Source organism: Lutjanus erythropterus, chromosome 2 (genome assembly GCF_056507025.1).
Source record: "Lutjanus erythropterus isolate fLutEry1 chromosome 2, fLutEry1.hap2, whole genome shotgun sequence".
Lineage (NCBI taxonomy): Eukaryota > Metazoa > Chordata > Actinopteri > Lutjaniformes > Lutjanidae > Lutjanus > Lutjanus erythropterus.
In genome coordinates, this window is record NC_139318.1 from 25,743,676 (window position 1) to 25,770,260 (window position 26,585).

The 26,585-nt window shown below is 39.3% G+C and overlaps 1 protein-coding gene across 1 annotated transcript in view; it reads right to left on the minus strand.

Moving 5' to 3' along the window:
- The window catches only part of erc2 (ELKS/RAB6-interacting/CAST family member 2), a 55,557-nt gene extending 33,258 nt beyond the window's left edge, over positions 1 to 22,299 (minus strand). The window contains exons 1-2 of the mRNA XM_084734824.1: positions 22,163 to 22,299; positions 13,930 to 14,745 (exon numbers count right to left, since the gene is read on the minus strand). Coding sequence (XP_084590950.1) covers positions 13,930 to 14,604 — 675 coding nt within the window. The 5' untranslated portion in view covers positions 14,605 to 14,745; positions 22,163 to 22,299. The remainder of the gene's footprint in view (positions 1 to 13,929; positions 14,746 to 22,162) is intronic.
- Between the last annotated feature and the right edge of the window lie 4,286 nt (positions 22,300 to 26,585).

Here is a 26,585-nt window from a genome sequence, read left to right on the forward strand (position 1 = left end):
TGTTTCACAAGTTTATTCATCCAAGTTTAGAAAAGAAATTGTTCCGTAACTAATTCTCTTACTTATGTGATCAAACTTTGGCCTCAAACTCAATTCTGAGGCTGTTTTGTAAATAGTTTTCTAATAAATACATCCACTTCTGATAAATCCATATCAATTTCAGGCTTAAACTTCCTAATTTTCAAATTTCCAGTTAGTCCCACTCACTCTCAGTTTAAGCATCACCCGTGAACTTTTTTTGGCTTCTGGGGGCATCCCATAAAAAGAACCACTGTATTAGCCTAATAACATTAGTAGTAGTGTAGTAGTGATAACTAATGATGAGATGATATGATTTAAGTTATTGAGGAGCAACTGATAATCAATAAGTTGATCTGTAGCAAATTAATCTGCAACTATATTTAGAATTGATTTGTAATTATTATTATTATATAAGTAATTTTTTCAAGCAAAAACTCTAAACATACTGGAAAAAAACCCTTCTTTAAATATTTGTGACTTTTGTTGTCTTATGTGAGGTTAACTTGAACATATTTTAGTTTCGGATTGTGGTTCTGACAAAACAAGACATTCATAGATGTCACCTTGTACAAAAGAAGTATTAGAGCCAGGTTTAAGGAAAAATATGACTAATTTTTTTTATTTTGCCTTCCAATGAGCAAAGTGTTTAGAATTAAGTCAAACTTTAGTAAAAGTGCCAGGCCTAAGAAGAAATAAATCAGGAGCTTTTTTTCCTTTTTCCATTTTGACAATAAATAAAATTGCTTAAAATAAAGTTGAAATGCTGTGAATAATAGAGGACAAAGTTGAATTGTTGAGCATAAGGTATACTATTTCAAGAATAAAGTCAAAACTGTTTTCAGCTTAATTCTCATTTCTGATTTTATTCTCAAAATGCAAATGATGCAATAGATCTTCTCCCTCTCTTTTTTCTTTAAAGTGGCCCTAACACTGTCATGCAGCTTGGCCTCTGGAAAACTGTAATGACTGAATGTTCTTCACTATTTTCTGACAATAACAGATTTACACACACATAGGCAGACTAAGAACAGTCATTAGCTGCAGCTCTGATTTATCGATGATATTAACACAGTGGATAAAGACGAAGCATACTAATTTTGAAACATTTAAAGAACAAACATAAAAGTAAAAAAATAACCCCGCTTTTCATCCCTTTAACATTCCTTATTGGTTCACTTCCTCAGTGCAGAACAGATAGGATCCTGTGAAGCTTGTGCTCTTCCGTCCACCGGGGGGCAGTGTTTGTGTTAGCAGAGGGAGCTGGTGAATTTTCTGCTGACTGCAGGACTGCTGCTATCTTCAACAGTTTTGGTCACACTCCTTAATGTGAGTCAGTGCTATTTGGTAACAGAAACGACCAAGTACATCTCAATTTCACACTGAGTGTAGTCCAGCCATTTACATACACACTCACACCACATGCCACATGCTGACAGTCCGCCTGTCATCTCTTGGAAACATAATTTACAGTAAAGAAAACGATCTGTACCCTGAGCTTCAATTCAACAGTCACCTTCCTCACATGTGGAATAATCCTTGATAAAACAACGCTGTACTAATACTTTGAAATACCTCTTCTTAATCATAAATAAATCACGCAGTACATGCTGTAATCAATCAAAAAGAGAAATGACTGGTTTCCTTTATGAGTTACGACCATGTAGAGATTAAGTATTGACCTGCCGCTACCCTGCTTGTACCAAATCCATTTCATATGGCCCAGAGCAATATTAAAACTGTTAAACTGAAACCTTTTTTTCTCTCTCCTCATATCCTCTCTCTGTAATCTCACCTGACAGTGCTCCCTCTGCCTTCCCCATCAGTGCTCCCTCGCTCTGCTCTGATCAATAACCTGCCGTCTTGGAACTAAACTGCAGGAGGCACTCCAATGATTCCATTTACATAATTGCACTGTGGGTTAAAATGACTATATGGCCAATCCTCCTTGACATCTACAGCAGAACTAGTTGGGGTGAGTCAGTCATGACTCAGCAGATATTGGCGCTGTGGTCACCGTGCCTCCAGAGGAAGCTTCTCTTTCGCTGCATATCCTGAAAATGAGCTTCCAGAGGTTTTCACAGAGTCACGGAGAGATGTTGAGCTACAGTGCTCCCGTCTCTAACCGACACCTGGGGCAGTCAGGGGTAACTGCCTGTCAGAAAGCCTTTTGTGCAGAAACACAAAATCCTTCTGAGAGCTACAACAGACAAGGAGTCACATTCTGTCATTTTGCCCCCAAAAATCAAACTTCAAAATGCCAGAAGCCATGTCTGCTCACACACAGGTTAATTACACATACAGAAGCAAACTCCAGGTACAGTACTTTGTACAATGTTTGTTTTGTCACATGGGTAAAACTGTGAATTAACAAGACAAAAAGTCTACAGGCGTGCTAACAGCTCTGTGAGGCTGCATTCAGGACTCAAGGCACAGCGCTCCCTAAAAACTTCGCCTGGGTGCGGTGCCTCATGTCGCGTGTCACACAATGTTCAGTGCCTGACACGTGTTCTTGTCAGCTTGCTCAGGGTCTTCTCATAATTTTCTGGATGTGCTAGAACAACCATAGCCTAAAAAAGCTGTTTATTAACAAAATATTTGCCCTAACTGCAATATAAAACCACAGAAGCCACCTCATTGTAACTTCAAGCAGAGATGTTTTTACTTTTTTTATGTGTGATCATTAATTTACAAAGATACACTTAAGATTTTTACTCCTTCAACAGCTGGCACAACTTCCACCATGACTAAACAACTTACCTGTAGATTTCAACTGTTTCATTTTTACCTGTCTGTTGATAGATTCTAAAACTGACCATTATAATGTTATATTGGAAATATGCACAACTAAACTGTCTAAACTATGATGAACACATGACGTCTTCAGACGGGGACGGGAGGTGTGAAGTGACTGAGGAGTGAGTTTGTACTGAGTTAATTTGTAAGTATACATCATCCGTCATGTTGATAAGTCAGAAAGTATTTGTTTTTGTTACGTTTTAAGTTATTTATTCTCATATCTTGAACAAAGAGACTTGTGTGAGGTTATACTGTGCTGAAATAAACTAACAATATGTTCAGTCTAGTTGCTGATTGTTCCAACACTTTCAGAATCATTATTTCTTTTTTTCATTAGCATTTAACAGGCAGTTCAAACATATATATAAAAATAATTATATTAAAGCTACTACAAAGAGTTTTAACTGGTTATGAAACGGTCTCCATTTAATACGGATGCCTCTATATGACCTAGTTAAAATTAACGAGAAAAAATATCTTGTGTTTCCATAAAGTTATTCTTAATTTAATGCCTGCCACCGGGTCATATTCTTTATGAAATCACATATAACAGCCTGTGTTTCCATTTTCACAGCTGAAGTTAAAGGGGTCGTATGTTTGGTAGTTCAAAGGAAGAAGGATGAAATTTTTATTTAGATAACTTTATTTTTTGATGTTATATTTTGTGGTTGTTATGGTGGAAACCCTATGGTTTTTGTCCATAGAGGTCTCCAGAATAAAATAAACATGAGAGTTCAATGTGGTAGCTTTAATATCAAAAATGTGCAATAACTAGTTGACTAAGGGCTTTAACTTACATACTAGCCTGACAAGGAAAATCTCTAGGCGGGTGCAGCCCTACCTTGTTCAGTCTTAATTTATCATGTTAGCAAGATAACATTTTCTAATTAGCACTACAGCTGAGGGTGATGTGAATGTAATTAGCCTTGCAGGTAATTGGTTATAAACCAAAGAATTGGACAAACTCGGTGGTAGATGAAAAGTCAGGGGATCATTAAAGTTATTACAGTTCCTCCTGTGGGGGATGTAAATGTCTGTATCAAATTTCATGAGAATCCATCCAATACTTGTGACATTTCTCTTAAAACCACAAATTTCAATCTCACGATGGAGCTAGAGGAAATGTCAGGAGATCGCTAAAGTCATTAGGATACACCGTTTTAAGACCATGGAGGTCTTGACAGGATTTTGTGTTAATCTATCCAGGAGATGTGGGAATACGTCACTGAATTTCACAAAACAAGATGTAGAAAATTGTGACCCGCTGGTTGCGCCTAAGAAAAACCGAGGGGATCACCAAAGTCATTAGGACTCATCCATACCATAAATGTTCCAGAAACAGGAATCCACTCATTGAAATCAAAGTTTGCAGGTTTCTTCATCTGGTGACAACAATTATCCAGACTTTCATGGCGATTGAGATATTTCAGTGTGGACCAAAGTGGTCAACTGACCAACATCTGTAGAACCTCTTCACTGTTCTGTTTAAAATGTTTTTAAAGACATAAACTGTTAACACATAAAGCTATTCTGTACACAGATTAAAACTCAAAGCGGGCACCTATAGAGCAGCTATATGTGTAGCATACTGTATGTGTGTTAAGAGAGAGTGGGTGTTTGTGTCTGACAGATGGACAGCTCCAAAGCGCTGAGTCAGAGCAGCCTACTGCTTACTACATTCCTAATCTCTGTGTTGTATGTCGTGATGGCTGACAATATACAATTACACCCACAGCAATGGCAGTGAATGTAGCATTTATTCATCTCCGCTCAGCTAAAAGGAAGGTAGAAAACAGCACGAAGGCAGAAATCTGAGAGTTAGGACAGCACACAGGAGTTTAGAAATGCTAAATGCTGAATTCTGAATATTTTCTTCAAAGTACTTATGAGCACTCACCCAGTGTGCAGAAGGTCATTTAATATCTTTTATCTATATTGCTGTTGATCAAAGAGTTTAGGACGTGCCAGTGCAGATATTAGAAGTCCTTCTCATATAACAGCACAGTCGATTGTGATACTTGATCATTATTCAGTTTGATAAATCCAAACACTGTTCACTGACCTTAGGCTTCCTTTAATCTGCTGAGTGTCACTGTTAAAGTGTTTTTAACCTCAGCATTTACAGCATCAAGTCTCTAAAAGATGAAAAGGTGGCAGTCTCTAAGCAGTACTAATGTACATGGGAAATACAAAGTGAGTTGTATAAAGCTTTTTCTGGCTCCAGAGGGAGCTGCCTCAACGGATGTCACTTAAGACAGCGTCAGTTGGGGATGAAGACTACAAGTTTGAAAATGAAAACCACCTGCAGGTGTGGAGTTAGAAAGCAGCAGGTTTACAGCCTGCTTCTCACCTCTGTTCGAGGCTAGCAGCTTGAGGCTAAATGAACTGCTAATAGCATCACACACCTGAATGTTCAAACCAGATGGAAAGCAGTCCAGTTACGTTGTTAGTAATGAATAGGCGGGGAATAAAAAGACAATATCTATTTGTTGCATTAAGCTTAATATATGTTATATATATGTTTGGTTTAAAGAGCAACAAATACAGTCGTCATCTTTCAAACATGCAGTCAGATCAACTGGATGCACCGCAGTGTGTGACCACCCCAGGTGGAGAGGAGCTGGGACTGCTGGAAAATGAGATGGACGAAATGGCACTCAATCTGACCAAACAACAGGAAACTAGAGACTGTTTGTGCCCACACAAAGGGACCTGCTCCACAACATCCTCGATCGGGCCGTTGCATCTGAGGAGCAGGTCACACTTCGAGCTGACAGGACACAACACACAAGACTACAGTAGGACAAAGGACAGGTGAATTCTGTATTTTTACATCGGTGATCCCTCATAAGTAAGACGCTTCATGCTCAAAACAATCAAAGTTAATGAACAATGTTTTCCCAGATGTTGAACTTTTAATATGAAGATGTACACCATATTATATCACCATTTTCTTGCTGCTGTTTACATTCAACTTGGTGTAAATGCAAAAATTGTACTACAGAATTCTGAATTTAATTAATCATCTGTGTTGTATTCTGTGTGTATTATGAAAGAATTGTACAACACTGTGTTGTATAATGATAATAAATGTGAGATCTGAGTGCTCTTTCGGGACATCAGTTCAGTTCAGTCTTCGTTGTCATGCCTGGGATCTGGCACACAGCGTGGCAAGACCAGACAGTGTTCAGTGACTTATTTCTGCCAGCACTTTGTGCAGATGGTAGAAAAAACAGAAAGAAAGGAATTGTTCTACTTTCTTACTTTCTGTTTAGTACTTTTTTGTTTTACAGTGGTATTGAGGGAGTTATCGAGTATTGTTTTCTGTTTTTTAACTTTTACATATGTACTTGAAATTCTGGTATCATGACAACTCTAGCTGTAAAGTAACCATAATGGACAGATCACCTATTTCCACTGTAAATTTATGTTTTAAATAACATGCAAAATAACGTTTTTCTTCAAGATGTGCAAAATAATTTGTGTTGTGACTGTGCACTACTTTTTTTCATTTTTTCTTTCTTCTAGAGATGTGCAATACATTAGTGGAACATTTAAATATACTGAAACCAAACAGATGTGCAATGTGGAGTACTCTATTAAAGATAGAGCTGCATTTTTTCCATTTAATTCATATTATAAGGTGCAGAAACAGTCTTCAGCTGTGAACGTGGGATGTTATTTCTATTTGCTGCATTGTTGGTGGAATATCAGTCACTATATAAGAGCTGTAAAAGGACACTACAGGCTGCACACGCACCACTACATCTGCCATATGTTCTATGAATCACATCTACAGTATGTGATTTAATGCTATATACTAAATCATTCACTTCCCACTGATGCAAAATACTCAGTGGTACACAGCTTCTGGTGAGGTAAAGCCATAATTTCACAGTGATTTTGCATGAAAACCAGACAGCCAGTCTACCAGAGCAGGTAATCAATAAACTATTAAAATAAATACAAAGGCTGAGTTTTATAGCAATGTCACCAAATTAATGCCTTTCAAATTACAAAACTATTCTTGTAAAGAGTTAATTAAAAATAGGGTTTGAGGTAAACAACCTTTTGTTCAAGCAGTATTTATTCCTATTTGTGGTCATGAGAGCATGACGCAGTGGAAAGTTACACAGCTCCAGACCGCACGGAGCAGAGGAACAAGGACAATGATCCTTAATGAGCTGCTACATTTATGTACATATATACTGCATACATCAGCCAAGATACACAGATACACAAGACAGACCATCAGTAACACATACTCTTCTTCTCAGATCTACCTCACTTCATCATTCCTGCATACCTTGTCTACTTGTTATGGAACGTATAAATGACATGACAGGGATCATGGCTCTGATGCGTCACCGAGCCATATGTCAGGTCAGGTCGGCCCGAGAAATCCTGAACACAGAAATCATGAACAATATTTTAATGGTCTAATGACACAGTTCTCTGTCTTTTCACATGTTTTCACAAACTATTTTCTAACATATAAAATGTGTTTACAAGAAAAACAGAATTTTCTCTGCACAGACTTGAAAATAATAATTTGGTCAATAGCCGATACTGATGTTTTTGATTTTTTTTGTTATTTTGCTGTAGTTTATTTGTTTTTTTGGTTATTTATTCCCCTTTTGTGCCAAAAAATCTTAACTATAAAAATAACTTTACTGTTTTAAAGTCATTCAGTCTTATATTACACAATATTTGAATGAGCAAATCATACATCATGTCGTGTCTGTGTCCAGTCAGTGACTTCTCCAAATCAGCAACTGGGTATGCTAGCAACTGTTGTCTGAGTCGACCCACAAATAACCAGCACAAAATTCATCATTCAATTACAGTCAGATTCAGCATTGACACAACAGATAAACACAGGCCACTGACACCGGTGAACATTAACATTATTTGCTGAAAGGCTGGTAGTATTCAACAAGACGAATATCAGCTGACACCTCTGTTCAGCCAATACAGGTGCATCCCCCCAGAATATCAGAGACCAGTGAAAAATAGCTTTGACACATTGACATGTGGACACGAAGAACCAGGCATCAAACTTCAACCTCGCAATCAGTAGGCGACCTTTCATGAGTACCTCCTGAGCCACGGTCACCCCTGAAAAGACGTAGAATTTCAGTGTTGTTCAATTCTTTTTTTCCTGCTTCAAAAGCAGAATACATCTTTATTATTGGATTCTCACTTTACTTGTTAAGATGGACATTTTTGCACCGTTGGCTCTGATCTAATCTGAAACTGTGCTGTTCTGGAGAAAAAGACACCAGCAGACTTATCCGCTTTGCTTTGTTCTTCCATCCTCCACTCCCACCTTAATCTCACCAGCACTGCACTCAGTAAATGTTCCCTGCCTCTGTGCATTTCATCTCTGCGTTGAGATGAAGTGAGGAGAGAGACTCCTCATTTCATCACCCTCCTGTCCTCCGGATGAAGCCATTATGTGCTCAGACGAGGGGGTGGCTGCCACAGGAAGCTCCTTTGACTGTTCACATGATGCATCCTGTGTCCACATGAGCTCACTGTGTCACGACATCGCCAAATACGTCAATACCTTGGCTCATCGTATACGTTTATATGATAGCTGCATGCTTGTTTGCCACCAACAGAACAGACATACTGCGTTAATGTACACTGTGTTGTGTACACACCTGCTGAATCATCTGTGCAAACAAATAATTGTGACTCTCACACAAAATACAGACTGGTTCTGATGACTAAACCTCTGCACACATTAGCAGCTGGCACAGCTACAAAGGGAAGAAATGTCTAATCTAAAATGCTCCCAGTTCACACACATACAGTACACACCACAGACTGCATGGTGCACACACACACACACACACACACACACACACACACACACACACACACACACACAATCCACACTAAAGCTCCAACTAACAATTATTTCTATTGTTGATTAATCATTTTCTAGATTAAATGATTGGTTCTTTGGTACATAAAATGTCAGAAAAAGGTTAAAAATGTTTGATCCCTGTTTTCCAAAGCCCAAGGTGACGTCCTAAAATGTTTTGTCCACCGCCCAAAGATATTCAGTTTTCTGTCACAAGTTATGTTTAGATGGACATTATTTCTTCAATCTGATTGAAATAATCCTGTTTAGAAAATTCAAGTTAAAGGCATAATATGCATAATTTTCCTAATTAATAATGTAGACTCATATAAAGGTAATCACTTTTAATCGTCACTTATGACTCGGCTGTTTTTCTGATTATTGTGGAATATTAGGGTTCATTTGAATGCAGCTATAGAGGCAGGGTGGAAGATAAACTGTTTTAAATGTGAATATCTAATAATCTCATATCTAATCTAATAAATCATTATTTTGTGTCTGAAATCCCACCAGCTGCTTCCGTATTTTACCAGCATTTGGCTGTTGCTAATTTCCCACCCCGCATAGAGACTAAATAAACCAGAAAATATTCACATTTCTGGAGCTGAAATCAGAGAATTGATATAGTTTTTCTTAAGAAAATAACTCGAAATGATAAACTGCTACAGCCTTACAGCCTAAATTTTCATTTTCACTGAAAAAAGCTACTGAAATAATGATGATGTGATATTTACTTAATTCTGTACCAAATAAACATTTCCTATGTCTGGAGAACTAGACTGCCGGCCAGGGTATCTCTACAGAACTACAATACTTCATTATAATGCTTTTTTTTGTCACAAATTTTTCCTTTAGCAAAAAATTGCAGCTTCTGCAATTTGGATATTGCACTTGGCCATATTAAGATTTTGATAATATTTCAATTAAAGGCGTAATATGCAACATTTTCTTTAAAAAACAACAACAACAATGTGCACTCATTTAAATATAATCCCTTTCATTCATCACTTCTACATGTGTGTGGTGATGTCTGTATCTGTATCTGCAGAAACACTCAACAACCAGTTATCTTTCTGGTGTGTTTATGAATAGCTCAGACAAATCTTACCTCTAACTGTACAGCCCTAATGGTGAGTAATGCACATGCATCCACATTTGCATATGCATACACCTTTATTCACAATATTCTCCAAATATATCCACCCTGTTCACATGTTCACGATTTTATTGCTGCTCAGCGACATGTAACAATCTGCAGCTCACAGTAAAGAATTAAAAAAACATGTCTGAGGTTCAGTCTCCATGCACAGACAGAGCACTGTGATATGGGAAGCTCAGCCTCCATTTTGGGGATTGCATTGATGAGGGCTGACTGGGTGGCTGAGCAGCAGTGGTCATGACTCAGTCAGATATGGTACGCTCTAGCTCACACACTTCCCTCCAGCAGCAGTTGTCCAGCTTCAGCACGACAAAAAATTCTGCTTAATCCAAGTCAAACGGTTCAGCGTTATAAGAGCCTGGGCCGGTTGCATTAAAAATGCTCTTCACAAAACCGTCCTGAGCTAATCATCACCTCCAGTCATGACCATCGACTGTGTTGATTAAAGCTCTGCAGGCTGTGGCTGGTATTTCACTCACAGCTTTCCAAATCAGACGAAAGACAAACACTAATGCCTGAATGGTTTCCCCTCTTTTCCTAAAATGTGGTAAAGAAAGAGGAGCACATATTCCCAGATCTTATTTTTCAGTAAATAAATAATGCATGGCATTTGCTCAAGCTAATAGAAGCCTGAGGCACCTGATGCAACTGTGAAGGGTGCTACAAGACAGATGTAATGATTGGCCTGAAATTACTCCATTATTAATGAGGCAATGTGCCCCTCAGTCAGCCTCTAAAACCATCCCACCGTAAGTACATACTTACGTAAGGACGCCTGCCTCACAGCCCAGAAATCAAGATAGAAAAGACCAATTATAGTAACAAGGCACATCTGCCTTTTATTAGCCGACATACTTCATTAATGAACCCTACCAGGAGGGATATAAATATAATTCAGTGCAGCAGAGTCAGAGCGAACGCTGATGGACAAGGCTGGCAATAAAAAGAAGAGTCCTCTCTTTGTATCGAGCACAAAGGCATGAAAGCCCACACTGTACAGCTTTCATATTCAGCTGGACACATTCAGCTCCTACAGTGGATGAAGCTGAGCTAAAAATATATACAAGGATTCACACTGAGTGTTAAATCGCACTCAACATAAGGAATAAGTGAAATGATGAATGGCTAAGGCCCTGTCAGTGGCACATTCTCCTCCCAAACACTGGCCCTACACATTTTCATGAATCATAAAGATATAAAGGAGTGATGACAGCACCTCTGGCTCCCCTCTGGGGGATCACCAGCAGGTAAAAACCATCCAATCGAAAAGCAGAGAGCTCGACATTCTTTCCTTTAGCAGCATGGCGCCGCTTTAGGCGAACTCTTTAAATTCCAGTCGAATATGTGATTTTTTTTTAAAAGGGAATGTCCATCATATACACAAATGCACGCAGACCTTGCACAAAGACATTAAGACAGGTCTCATTTAAAGGGTCACGCTAATGGCACCCTGTCGTGACCTTGAAGGGTGGAGTGACAGTGTCTGCCGCTCTGAGTAATGAGTGGCCTACTGGCTGCCCGGTGTCTGACAGCATCACTCAAGCAGACAGACAGAAACGCTGACAGACTGGCACAAAGACCACAACCAGCTGGCAAAATTCAACCTTTACGTTGCTTCAGACGTTGTGCAATTAGCTTCATCATGCCACCACAGCCTGCCTCAAAAAGAAGAAATAAAAGGAAAATGGTGTAAAGCCCAGTGAAGCAATACGCTGACCTATTCCACAATCTACCTGTGTGTGTGTGTTGTACACTTTTCCTTGCAGCTGAAATATCAAACTAAACCAAATGATTTATCCAAACATTGTCAGTACTATAAGTCAGCCAATTATTTGCTGTTTTACTTCATACATCCCATAGATGGAAACAGGCTGACGCTAATGTAATTAGGGCTGTGGCTAAACCAGGGGTGTCAAACTCAATCACAGAAGGGGACGAAATTTACAACACAGTCTAAGTCACGAGCCAAACAGGATTAATATTTATTGAACAGTCTAAAACTGACTGTTTTTTGAACGGCCAAACTGCAACAACTTTATCCTCAATAAAATAAATACAATTTAAAATATTTTTTTTCTTCCACAGTAATATAAAGTAAAATGAGAACATCCCACCTCAGAATATTTAAGCTCACATATCCAGTCAGTATTGACAGTATTATAACAGTATTTCTGCTGAGACTTACATTTGAAAATGCTTGCTTTTTGTCTGGACACAAGACGTCGCACACTTTAATCATGCATTGTTTCAAAAACTTTCCCTCCGTAAATAGCCAGGCTCATTTGACTGATTTGATCTCTTCTGCTACTATAAAACCAGCTTTCACGGCAGCTTCACTTTGTGACTTTGCTTTTGTGAACATAGCCTGCTGTGACACCAGAATCTTTTTAAACTCTTCTGTAGCTTCTGCTGTGTGTCCAGGTTTTTGTACTCGTCCTGATGTTATGTCTCATAGTGTCGTCTTATGTTATATTCTTTAATTATGGCCACATTAGCTCCACAAACAAGGCACACAGGTTTACCTCCGATGTCGACAAACAGGTACTGCTTTGAAAGTCAGTCCACTTTTTGTTTGGCCATTTATTTGGAGGGTTAGCTTAAGTGTCACTGTAAAAGCGCTGACCGATGCATTCATCTGATCACCACCGATCAGTGTGTCATCAAAGCAATGGGAGGAGGGGTTGGTGCGCAGGTCTTGACTTGCGCAGCAGCTGTTGCATTGTGGGCTTTGTAATGAGTGGTGGGAGTGCTATTTCTTTTGTCCATCCAACAGCCCAAAATCCAAAGACAGAAAAGCAGCAAATCCTTACATTTAGCTGGAACCAGCAAATGTTTGACAATTTGCTTGAAAAATGACACAATGAAACAATTAATCAACTCAAGATAGTCAAATTAGTTTTCTTTCTTTGACTAATTGATTATTGACTAATTATTGCAGCTTTGAAATAATCTACATCTGAGATCAAACATGAAAATCAACTAAATTAGAGTGACACAAAGTGCATTTTTCCACATTGATCATCAGTGCAGTAGATGATGTTTGTGTGTTTTGTGTGTGTTGGGGTCTGTACCAAACAAACACGTTTTCTTACATCTGAAGAACAAGATCTGTAGCCAGGGCATCTCTGCAGCACTACAGTACTTCAATATAATGCTGTTTAATCACACATTTTTAATTTATGAAGAAAATCAAGAAAATGCAGCTTCTGCAATTTGGATATCGCACTTGGCCACATTGCGATTTTGACTTTTTTCTGCATCGAGTTGGAAGCAAACGACAGATTTTATATGTACATGGAGATAGTGAAGACCATATGAACAGACAGTGGGAGATGATCAAAGTCAGGGTGAGTAAAGGAAAGACAGAGGAAAAGGGAGGAGAGAGAAAGAGTAAGACAGAGAGTGTTTAAGCATCCTTGACATTCGTCTCTGGGCCTTGTGCCTACCCTTGTCAGTTACTGATGTAACTGGGCCATGACTACACACCCACATTGAAACATGCAGAAAAACCTTTTGACATCTCACAGTCTAGGGCCTGTCTTATAATATTCTCTGAAAATAAACTAAAATAAACCAATGTTGTGACCAGATTGTGTATACACACAATCGGTATGCAATTTTTATACAGAAGTTACATTTCACCTGTTGGCAGTGTCATTGAGCAGATTTTCATTGTCAAAATGATGGTTTATAAGATGATTTCATGCAAGGCTCAAGGCTCAGATTTCAAAAACTAGATTATAGACGACTAGATTAAAGGGTTTTGTATTTCCTGCGGCTCAAGTGGTCTCTGACATTGATTCTGTACTGGAGTACTATGTGAGTAGAGTGTGTGTTAAATATTTATGCACACAAAGAACTCTTTCCAGAAAGGTTTCCACAAGTATTGAAAAACATGACTGACTGCAATATTTCTCTGAGTTCTTGGACTGAGGATGACAGTGGTCTATTGCAGAGGAGAGAATGGTGAAAGCAGAGACACACAGATCCAAAAAGACAACAGAAAGACAACAGACTATAGCAACTGAAGCTCACTGCAGTAATGAGTGGATTATATGAGAGATGAGAGGGCTGGTCTCACCTGGTTCTCCTCATGAGTCACTCTCATCTGCTCTTTAAGGATGGACGTGCGTGCGGCCTCCTCCTTTCTCATGATCCGCTCCTTCTTCAGCTCAGGACTCCAGAAGCTTTTGATGCTGTTGGTGGAAGATCCCAACTTACTGTCCTTCAGGTCAAGCTCTCTGCGCAGCAGCTCATTCTCCCTCTGCATATCCCTGAGCTGGGCCTGCATCTCCAGCAGCTCCCCACCACTGCCCCGCACCGCCTGCCTCAGCAGGGCGGAGGGCACCCCCTGGTGGTGGTGGTGGTGCAGCATGGAGAGGGAGCCCAGGTCACTGTAAGACAGAAGGTCAGCGTGATGAGGCAGCCCCACTGAAGCGATGTTGGGACTGCTGCCCATGGCTGTGACGCGGCCCCCGTACATGGCCCGGCTGGTGGCTCGACCCAGAGTCATAGTGCCTTTTGGGTAGGTGGCAGTAGAGCCCACGCCCTCGTGGTCGCTCAGGTACATGGGCCCCGAAGTGGCGTAGGCAGCGTTGAGGGACTGGATGTTCTCCATGGAGAGCGTCTTGCCCCCCGCACCACCCCCGCCCCCGCTGTTGGCCCTCCGATGGCCCAGTCTGGGGGACCTTGGCAGGCGCGGGGACCGTGCGGGGCTGCTCTCTATATGGCCTACAGCTCTGGCACTGCCGTACATGTCCTGTGAATCGGCGGTGTAGCCACCAGTGGGTCCTTTAACGGGAGCGCGCTGAAATGAAGCTGCTCTGACTCTCTGAACTGCACATGGGTGACTTACAGGATTTCATGCCTTAATAGGTGAAGCACATCAAAGTCAGATCTGAGGAAACAGGAGAGAAATACCTGTTAGACAAATAGAAACCGTTTGTACGTGTCAGATGAAAAGCACAAAAAAAAACATTCACTTTTTAAAAATACACAGTACACTCCCCTCAGAAACTGAGCATGTCTCAACAAAACTCATTTGTCCACAAGATGCTAGAGCTGAAGTTGGCTTTAAGACTATTAGTGAACATCAGCAGCAAACTGTCACATTTTATGTGACTCCTATTTCAAATAGCCCACAGGAATTTCCAGGCATCATCCTGGATTTCCCACTGGCCAACATTTATCTACATCCCATTAATGCAGCTGATACAGTCAGGACAGACAGTGCAGGTTTACAACCACACAGTACATCAGCTAAATAATAGACTAATGAAAACACAGGCTACAGTATTACATGTTATATCACATTTGTCTGTTCTGATCAGTAATGACCGATTCGTTCGTTTTAAATCAAATAATGATACCCATTAAGCGATGAGATGCAGGGCTGAACAATTAATTAGAATATCATCAAAATCGAAATACAGCTCAGTGCAATATTCAGATCGCAGAAGCTGCAATTTTTGATAAAGGTAAAATGTTCCATAACATACCATCATAAATGAAACATTTTGGTGTTAGAGGTATGCTGCAGCCTACAAATCATATTCTCCATACGTAAGTGATCACGCTTGCTTTGTACAGATCCCAGAAAAAGTCACATCATCATTTTTACAGCTACAATGATTTGATTCATTGATTAGTTGTCAAATATCTAATTAAACACCAACCATGTTTTAAGGATGTCGCTTTGGGTTTTGGGAAACAGTGATCATCAACATTTTTCACAATTTTCTGACATTTTATGGACCAAACAAGAAAATAATTGACAGAATCGACATTGGAGGTGATTATTAGTAGCAGCCCTGAAACAATATCTGAGTATTTTTAGGCTCTGCTGCGATATGCTTTATATATCTCAATATACACATTTTCTCTACAATAACATACTGTAAATTCTCAAATAGTGCAAACATATGACCATCTTATAGAATATAATGCACTGATAAGGACAAAATCAAACATCATGATTAATATTTTAGTGATAACTTTTGATGCTTTCTCAAAATATTATAGATATTTCATCAATAATCATCAGTAACATGGATATAATAACTTAGTGGGTTAGGGCCAGTAATAGAACAACCAGACTAATCTGGTAAATTCAGAAAATTAAATCACTTTACTGTAATGCAGCCTGTAAAATCAGGAAAAGACAACACTTATAGTATATCACAATATGATACATGATTGATGAATATATTGCCCTGGCCCTGACAAAATGTCTAAATGAATAAGATGTTCACCAAATTGTTGTTTTTTTAAGTGAATTCCCTGCAAAAAGTTTCATTCAAATCAAATTCAACAGCTTTTTGTGTGAACGTGTTTCTTTGGCCTTCTACTTGATCAACAATTTTCTCTGAACAGTGGTGTTTGGATACAGGGTTTATTACTGCAATAAGTGTTAGAAACTGAACCAAAGTGAAAGATTATACCATATCACTAATACACAAAAACACAGTGCTGCTGTTGAACTATAAAGAGCACCAGAGAACATCAACATACACCACTGTGTTGCACTAAACAAGAGGATCAATGCAATATCCTCAACTCACTGCAATAGAATCAATTATAAAGGACAGTGAACATAATCAGGTCCAGAGCAAATCACATAAAGTAATCCTCTGCTGCATTGTATTGTCTCGTAAACACATAAAACTTACAAATTAAAGCAGACAAGGGATGCAATGATTTTACAACCGCTGACGTTAAACCATTATGCTATAGCTATTCTTTCTACAATTTAAATTAAAATGGCATAAATGAGAAGATTTTAAAAATACTGAAAAGCCTGCTGGCTAACAAGTAGAAAAGGATCTGTAAGCCTGAATTTTTAATGCTGTGATAATGGTTCTGTCACTTTATCCCATAGATATATCATAGTATATAATATATTTAAAGCTTTAGGTGACTCATAATTGTGGTGTCATCGTCACATGATGGTAGATATTTTTTTTGGTAAAATAAAGAAAGCTGTTGAACAACAACTGTTGAAGACAGAGACAGGCGTTGCTAATGTCACAGGCTGTCTGCTGATGAATAATATTGGACCGTCTGTGAGAAAAAAAAAAAAAATTAGCCTCTTCCATCAAAGTGAACTACGGCACTTTCTCTCCTACGGTGACACTTGCTGCTCAGACCCAGTTGCCATGGTGACAATGCCTGGGCTAACAGAGATAAAGCACCACCTCATAACGGTAGCATAAGTTTCCCAAAGGTGAGGGGGGAAAAATTGTGGCCAAATGTGGATGGCGTGTGTTGCAGCAGGTGACGTGACAGCCCCTAGGCTTTATGGGACCTTTCTCTCTTTTTTTTTTTTCCAAATTCATGCATATCTTTTTATTTTTCTTTGAGGGACAGATGAAATGAAAATTCATGGCACAGACAACCACGTGTCAACAGGTCTCCCCTAAGATTTTGGATGACAGGACCCCTCAGATGCACTCACTGAAGCATCATCTGTGGCCAAGAGGCAGTCGCTGCATCCTGGCAGAGGAGGTCAGACAGGACGCCATCAATTCTCTTAGCTCTATTAAAGCTGGGGTAGGCAGTTTATTTTTGGCGTCGGTGGGAAAAAGTTCCATTATAACCTTTAAGCATAATGAAATTTGAGTGGACTGAGGGAAAATTAGACTTCTGCTCCTCCTCTTGGCTCTGTTTTCAGGCTTTAGAAAATCTAACCTGTGACAGGAGACTTTGGCCAATTCATTCAGTAAGTGACAACCTGGGAATGAGACTCAACAATCGAACATTTTCGAGCCACCGATCTAAAACGTCTGTAATTTGACAACTTATGAATTAGACTCAAAAGTCAACTGTCTTTTTCCAGAATTGCTTCCTGTACTTTTAAGTAAAAGGTGCCGAGAAATGGGATGGGAATGTGCACACATAAAAGGGCTAAGGTGTAAGAAAACATCTATATGCTGGAGTACTGCAATACTATCCCATATCCCAGTTTTTCCCATACTGTATTGATTCTCATGTACACTGTATACATTTTTAATCAGATCTGTGACAGTGGTTCATTTTGTGTTGTGTTCAAACGCCCTGACCACTAGATCGCAGTGTTGTTATCTGTACTCATCAAAAATGTAAACGCAACAGTTTAAGTGAAAAAAAAAAAAAAAAAAAGACTTCTGTGTACAGAAAAGGCTACTTTCTTTCAAATTGTGCTCACAAATTTGTTAAAATTTGTGTTAGTGAGCACTTCTCCTTTGCCAAGATAATCCATCCGCCAGGTTTTAGGTTTGGGCACGAGGAGTGGTTGGTTCGTTAGGGTGAGGCTATCGGGGTAAGCCAATCAGAGGCAGGTGTGAGTACGGCAGGTTGTGATTTTGCCCTACGAGGGAAAACAAATTGGTATCTGTAGCCTTATGTTAAACAGCCATAGTGCAGTGCCTCATAAATATGTTTTTTTTTTCAAGATTAAACAGCACATTTTAGAGTGTCCTTCTATTGTGACCAATTCAAGACACACCTGTGCAATAATCCTGCTGTTTAATCAGTATATCTAGATGCTACATGGATTATACTATATGGATTATCTTGGCAAAGGAGAAGTGCTCACTAACACAAATTTTAACAAATTCGTGAACACGATTTGAGAGAAATTAACATTTTAATAATATAATAATACTAAATGCAATATATTGGGTTGCATATAGTACAGCACTGCAATATAAGGTAATATACTGTATTTTAATCTCTGTGCTGTGATGCATACCAGATTCTTGCCAATACATAGCCCTAAAAACTGCAGAACAAATCAACCAGAATTCGATTTAGAGGCTTGGACAGAACAAGTATTCAGATTTTGCATTCATAACTTAAGAACAGTGTAAAATAATATCTCCTTTTTCTCTTAAGTCCCTCTGAGAGACACGAGCAAATTAAATTCAAATTCTAAATATGCAGACATATTCAACAACAAATACTGCAGCTCTTATCTACAGTGGTCAGCCTGCTATAGCAGGTCTGTGAAGTCTGCTGGGTAAATGTGTTCAGAGCAAAACCAGCATTCAGGCAATGGGCAGTACAGCCACATAACAACAAAAACATCGGATGATAATTAGGACTGACCAGCTGTATATCTAGTCTGGTGAGAATCTGTGTTTTTGTTGATGAAACTGCTGGTGAGGATGATTCAACTCAGTGGTATTTTTCTGAGTCTGGGCTGTACTTTTTGCACCATTAGATTCTCTCCATGTCACAACTGTTGTATCAGTGATTCAGGCAGTGACCTTAGGTCTTGTTTAAGTTGACTTACCTTTACTTGAAAACTTATGTGTAAAAATTGGGTTTTCAGCCCCCTTAATAAAGCTTTCTAGTAAGTTTTCTTCAGCTTCAGCTTTCATAAGCTTCACTTATGTAGCTGCCTTTGTAGTCTTGAATTATAGGAAAACTATGAAATGTGATGTGGGGGAAAGTTTCAAACATTATGCCAACTGTGCCATGCTGCTGGTGCGCCAGTGATCTGGGATGTGTGCCATGTGACCGCAACTTCCATGCTCTGATTCCAGCTGGGGATCTTTGTTGCACGTCCTCCCCCTCACTCCTCATGTTTCCTGCCAATCTTCACTGTCAGCTGTTCAGTAAAAAGACTCACATGCCAGACATATTTACTTTAAAAATCATGATGACATACAAACGCTTAACACTAGAGACTTCCACCTCAAAACTCAACCTGTGCCTCTGACAGTCTAAAGTCAAACATCTTCACTTACACAACTGATACCCGCTTGCTTTTGTACTGTGCAGTAAGGTGTTTCTGCTTTTCTGTCCACCCACTGGCGTACACTCTAATCACATGGGTGTGCCACAGTCAGAGATCTTACAGATTGATTGCCTGGAGCTTGGAAGCACTGGGAATACTGAAATGATCCATGGGGTTTGATCAAAGTGCACAGTGTAGAGATGCAACTGGTGAACATTTTCATTATCTGTTGATTATAATTAGCAAATGCCCCAGGTGATGGTTTTAAATTAGGGTTTTTTTGTCTCCTGCAGTCATAAACCCAAACATATTCAGGTTTAAATTATATGAAAAAGAGAAAACAAGCAAATCCTCTCATTTTAGAGGCTGAAATCAATTATGTTGTTTGATAAATGACTTAAACATTTACATTATGGATTTCTATTGACTAATCAATCAATTGAATAACTGTATTAGCAGTGGACAGTGCACATCTAAGTCAGATACTGAGTGAGTTACGCGCACTGATGAAGGCTCTGTGCCAAAACATGTGAAGCCAAATTAAGCTTGAACTTAAACAATTTTATACCAGCACACACGTTGCATTTTTAATTTAAAAAAAAAATCCAAATGCGTGTGTCTAATGTTTAGTACATCTTTTGTGTATTATAGTATATCTTTTATATTGTGTATTATATCGTTATTCTATGATCTATGATCTTATTAGTACCTTTAGGGTATGCAAAGGCTTTGTATTGAGCTATTTCTACTGATGTTCTCTCTTCTTATGTTTACAACTATCTATCTATCTATCTATCTATCTATCTATCTATCTATCCCAGTGAAATAAGAGGATTTTGTCCTCCTTGATTTGAAAACTTGAGATGTGCTTTTCTTTTTTTTGAATATGCCATTCACATGACTATGAATATGACAATCATGCTCTACAGAAGTTTAAATGAAAAATGTTCCTCTGATCCTTTTATTCTTCTTTTAACCCTGTTCTTAAGTAAAATGTCTTATTATCGACATTAACAGATTTCACCCACACAGATCCACACAGCACCAAAGCACTTTTCTCAGAAGGAAATGACCAGGCTGCAGTAAGAGAGGATCATATTATTGCAGAAACTGTGATAATATTGGACTACCACAGGGGATGCCAGCTGAGAATGCCAATTGTGGCTAATCCTCCACCCCACCCCCACTCCACAGTTACATTTTAACTTTACAATGGACACACATAGACAATGCATGAAATACCATTATTTCTTATTTTTAGAATGACACCAAATGTGTGTTAGCACAGATTTAAAATCAAAAATGAATTTCTGTTCTGTTTTTTTTTTTTTGCAGCTTTTTGCACCTCATGGCCATGCTGTCACTTCCAGTCATTCCTGACCAGACGTCACACTCATACCGCTCAGGTATTAAAGGAGCAATTACAGTCACCAGGACCTGAAAACCTGCCAGCAAATGCCAGTTATAGGCCAGTGAAGAAATGATCGCTGGCAATTCAGAGAGCAGTGGTGCGTTAACAGCGGAGAGGATACAGATGTTCTGAAACAAAGATTTCACCACCGGCCATGCTGCTGCTGCTGCTGCTGCTGCTGAGTGTATCTGTGGGGTTGAGGAGGGGGGCCTGTTTCTTACAAGGCTATATCATGACATTTTAAAAACCAGCATGCATGCAGGCATTTTGCTCTCACTCTGACAAACTGCATCAAATAAGTCAGAAACTGAGATTTGAGGTCAGAGCGCATGACTAGGGCAGACATATAAAGGACATTTTTTACTATAAATAGCCTTTTCAGTGGGCTGATAATGGAGAAATGTGCATGTGAAAAGAAGTACCAGCTCATTTAGTGCGGTGCAGAGCCACTTGAGCAACACATGCAGCCTCCTCATCACGTATTCTACTACAGAGTCTTAACGCCCTCGTGCTTCCCACTGACTTCAACGGTTGGTTGATTGGATGAGAAGATGGAAATGTGATATCCCAAATGGCCTGTCCACCAGTCCACCCAGTCCCAGTGTTCAACCTGCTAAAAAAAAATGGCTCATAAGAAACATGTGAAACATCCTCTCCAGATGTTGCATCTGAATTACACACAGGCCTCTGCTTTCAATTTAAATATAACCTATATTTTGATGTAAGTGACCGGCGTGTGGGCTGAATCGCATTTGATGCAGCATAGGAAGCACGACCGAGCAATTGACAGCTCATTGGGCCTACATTTTCGACTGCTCCGGCGTGCACGGTGTGCGTCGAGCACCTGAACACACCAATGAAATATTAGTCTAACCCGCCGCGGGGAAGCCGACTCAAACCTTTATTTTGAAACACGGCGCTGCTCAATCGCTTCAACGCGGCTTTTAAAACGCAAATTCTCCTGTATCAAGTAAGCACTGACCGGCTGTGTCTATGCAATCACCGACACTCGGATGGAGAAAGGGTTTTTTTTTTTTTTTAAACGCACGTTAGCCGGAGCTTTTTTCCGCCAGGTCGCTCACAAAACGCGCAGAAAACGACAGGACACCGGGCTGATTTTGAGTGTCAACGCCTCTATAATGAACCGCAGATAGAGTGGGAGTGAAATAAAAGGATAAAATGTACCTTCATCGATGTTAATTCCTCTCCTTCGCCGCTGTAGACGGCATCTTGTCGCCTCCATTCACCCCAGCAGCCTCTCTGAGCATCATCCTGCGCTGTCATTGGGCAGCGGACACGCGCTCTCTCTCCTCCTCTACACACCAGGGAGCAGCAGCACCACTACTGCAAGTGGCAGCTGGCAGGAGGAGGGGATGCAGCGAGCGGCCTGCACTGGATTTCACTGAATGGGAATAATTGACCGTGTCACATTAGTTGGAGATGTGTGAGTTAGTTTTATTCCCTTTTTATATGCCCCTTCTTTCCCGTCATTCACTGTGGTTTACACGTGCCTGCAACACTATGATGTAGCTGCAGAATATTTCAGGAGAAGGAGGGTCTAAATCAAGATTATATGTATGACTTGGATCAGCAGTCAAACCTGTGGGCAGAGCCAGCAGCAGTAGCACAGTTTCTGTATAAAGGTATTCTTTGCCCGGTACTTTGACTCTCAGGCAGCCCTTCCACCCACGCGGTGTACCACCCTTATCAAATTATTCCTATTTAAAGGACCAGTGCAAACTATGTAGTGGCATCTTGCAGTGAGCTCAAACATACAGTTTGTAAGTGCTGCCACTAGGGCAAAAATGACATTTTTTTCCAATAAAAACTGACATGGTCTGATGACACCATGAAGTTGCATGGAGCCATTAAAGTCGTTTTCTTCCCTTCTTAAAAAAAAACACCATTGATGATTAAAACCTGACATTACTCAGGCAGAAATCTCAGTCATGGATGAGGCAATATTGATATTTTATTCATGTTGCGTTGAGTCATACTCACTAGCGTCTTTCTCGGTTTTATCCCAACTAAGTATCCCATGTTTTCCCAGTTAATAATACCTAGCTAGAAACAGCTAGCAGGATATGCAATGGTGTCTTGAATAAATTATGGATTTCTCAGTGTTTGAACATTGTTGAAACATTTGTGGTAATGTAAGAATACAGTTCAACAAAATATAACATATGTCATGCCTATTTTGGACATTTTAATGCAGGAACATTATATTACAGATTTAAGGTTTGGGCCCTATTCTGCCACTCATGCTGCATGTGTGCTGCTGAGAGAAGGAGAGGTCTAAAACAAAATCAATGCTCTCCTTGTTTGTTTGTCTAAAAATACCATTTTAGTGTCGCAATGTCCAGAAGATGTGTAGTTTGTGAAAAATGGGTTCAATCTTTACTCCGGTGACTATGGGGCAGAAAAACGAGTAGTAATCTGTGGTCACATTCACTTCTCCTATTGGTCTGAATAGACCTTTCCAAACTGTCTCTGGTACCACCTTATCAAGCTATTCCAATTTAAAACACCAGTGGGTAGAATTTAGTGGCATCTAGCAATGAGCTTGCAGATCACAAATACCACTCATCCTACATTTCCAGGTGTGTAGGAGAATCCACAAGGCCACAAAACTTGCACAAATTGGGAAAGGCCATGTCTAGAGCTTGTGTTTGGTTTGTCCGTTCTAGGCTAATGTAGAAATATGGCAATGGTGCAAAATGGACTCCATGAAAAAGAACACATGCCCTCTTTAGGTTTCATTCAAAGGTGATGAAAACACAATTATTCTTGTTTTTGGGTGATAATAGAAGTGTAAGGCAGTACTGTAATTGCATTATCTTTAGAGGTGACTTAGCAACTAATTACTTTTTGCAAATTACTAACACAATTCCTAGGCTTGTTACTTGTTACTTTTGTCTTACCTAAAAATAGTGGACACCTGCAGAGGACAAAAGACAAACACAGCTTGGTCTACAATCCACAGTCTAATGTCATCCAACCTTATTGTGGCACAGGACAGTTCATAGTTCATAGTAATAAATAAATGGTTATATATTGATCCCTCACTACAGCAGCTGTCCAATCATAGGTTAGCAACCGTAACTAGGGCTGTCAAGTTTTCCATTTCTCTACATTTTGAAGCAGTGCGTATGGGGCTCTGAGAAATGCCTGGACTGGAGGAATCACAGACCTCATGTTTCAATAACTACTCCCAATTTTGATGTTAAATCTGCCACTGTTATTACCAGAAACTGCATAAATGCAGTGCGAGAATGAAAAACTTGGCAGGCTAAGCAACAGTAACTAAGGAGGTCGGTGCTCAGTGAAGCGTCAGTTATTTATGAGCTACTGTAGCATCACTTAGTTAACATGCATTTTCTTCTTCTACCACATTCTATTAACTAAATCATAAACAATAAAAGTGTAGTTGACACTAGGAAAGCAAATCATTGCTGCCCTCTGTTGGGCAGGAGTATTAATAACTCCTATCTGTAATAATGGGTACTATAAGAGATAAAAATTTGACAGTTGTCACTAAATAATATAGCTACACTAAAATACTATAGTTATGTGTGCATGAACAAGATCATTAAAACAGACATTTAAGTACTGCATTAGTTACTTTCCTTAGTAACTAATTACTCTCATATGCAACATGTTAAAGGCTGTCTATGGAAGACCCGTACCGACTGTAGATATAAAGGTAACGAAAACACAAAGATTCTTATTTTCAGGGGATTAAACACTAATTGAAACCTATCAAGCCTAAATATTAAATTTCTGACATATTCTGGCATTGAACCCCCATAAATCTTACACTTACACCAATCTGGACCTTTAACGCTAATCAGTGATCCAACTAGGATCACTATAAATTACAATCTACAGTCAACATTATTCCTTGTTTTTCCATTTTCCAAAAAATGTGATAAAAAAGTAAAATCTTCTATTCCTCCATTTGCTGGAGACACCCTGCAACTCTGTCAAGGACCCCTGTTAGTCCCAGTTTGAAAACTACTGCTTAGGATAAATATGGATGGGTAACGCTGAGGGATGGGACCGTACCCTGTCTGCTAATCCTGGCAGAGGAGGAGGGATTTGCACGCCTGACAGACTCAGCTCTGGGTTAAAGACCCCTCTTTCTTCATCTGCCGTCTGTCCTGTAATTTCTTGCTCCTTCACTTCTCTTGAACATCTGATCCAGTTAATTCTTATTGGCTGGGCAGAAGAAACAGAATTACCCAAGACTCCTTGCACAAAAGTGGATCGAGTGTGCAGGAGTCAATGAAATAACGGCTTGTAGAAGTTCAATACCACCCTCATCTGTTAAATATGAAGCCATAGCCAGAAGCTTAGCATAGCTTAGCATAAAGTCTGATGCAGGGGAAAAAGCTAACTTGACTATGTCCAATCTTAACACAATGTTTCTACAAGCACCTCTGAACCACTGACACGTTATATCTAATTTGTTTAATATGTGCTAGAATCAAAGTACAATAAGGTTTCCCTGAAATTTTCATCCACGGATACCTTAGGAAAAAAAATTGTTGCATAAAATTACTCAAACCATTTCCTCGGGGTGGGAAAACTCTTTCACCTCTAAGTATTTGCCCCCAGCTCCTTAAATATTCGCCTATGTGTTGCTAGAAGCTGGTTAGTGAACATTTTCCTCATAAAACTTTAAGGGACCCTTAAAAGAAAAAAATATTTGTGAAGCATAAAACAATGATTGCATTCATGGTGACTGAAGAGGAGGAGGAGATCAAAACACATTGTTCAAGACAGGGGAAACCCACGGGACACTGAGCGATGGGCAACTTGTTAGACAGCGGAGATTTGACATTAACACTAGCAACTTGTAGATATTACGTTAATGTTAACATAACTCTGTCTCATATATTAACATGGTTTTTTATTGAAACTGGACAGTTTTTGTCAACGTTTGGCCCTGTCTGTTCTTGGTTTCTTTCATGTTTTTTCATTAGTTCATCTATCTACCAGATTTCTTACACTGATTTTTGTGAGTTAGATCACTTCTTGCTAACTCTTCTGCTTTTGCATACTTGTTATAGCTGGATTATATGTACTCTGGATTATTTGCTTGTATTTTCCATATTCTTCCAGGAGAACATTCTCATCTTTTTGCTTTGGTGTCTCCTTTTTGTCCAGGTTGGAGAAGCTAGCCAACTAATTGTGTTAGCTAGCCAACAACTGAATAATGTCAAATTAAAGAATGCTGAGTAAAGTGTAACCATGGTCAAATCAATTCTTTTTACATGTATAAATAGTTAGAACTTAGTCTGGCTAGCCTCTATTTATTTTGGCCTTATATCTTATTTTAATTATTCTTTTCTTGGCACTAGTTTGCTGCATTAACAGCTAAGATAAAGAAAAGAAAAGAAATAAAAGTGACATGTGATGTGTGATTTTTTTGGAAAAATTAATTATGATATACAGTCTCCAAAAGACCTAACCGTTTTCCCATGGTCTAGTGTTAAAAAAGTAAATAAAACTTACAATAAATCATAATATAGAATCACAATACACATCAAATCAGCACTAAATTATCATGATAGTGTCAAAACAGGAGAGAAATGTATCATCCCAG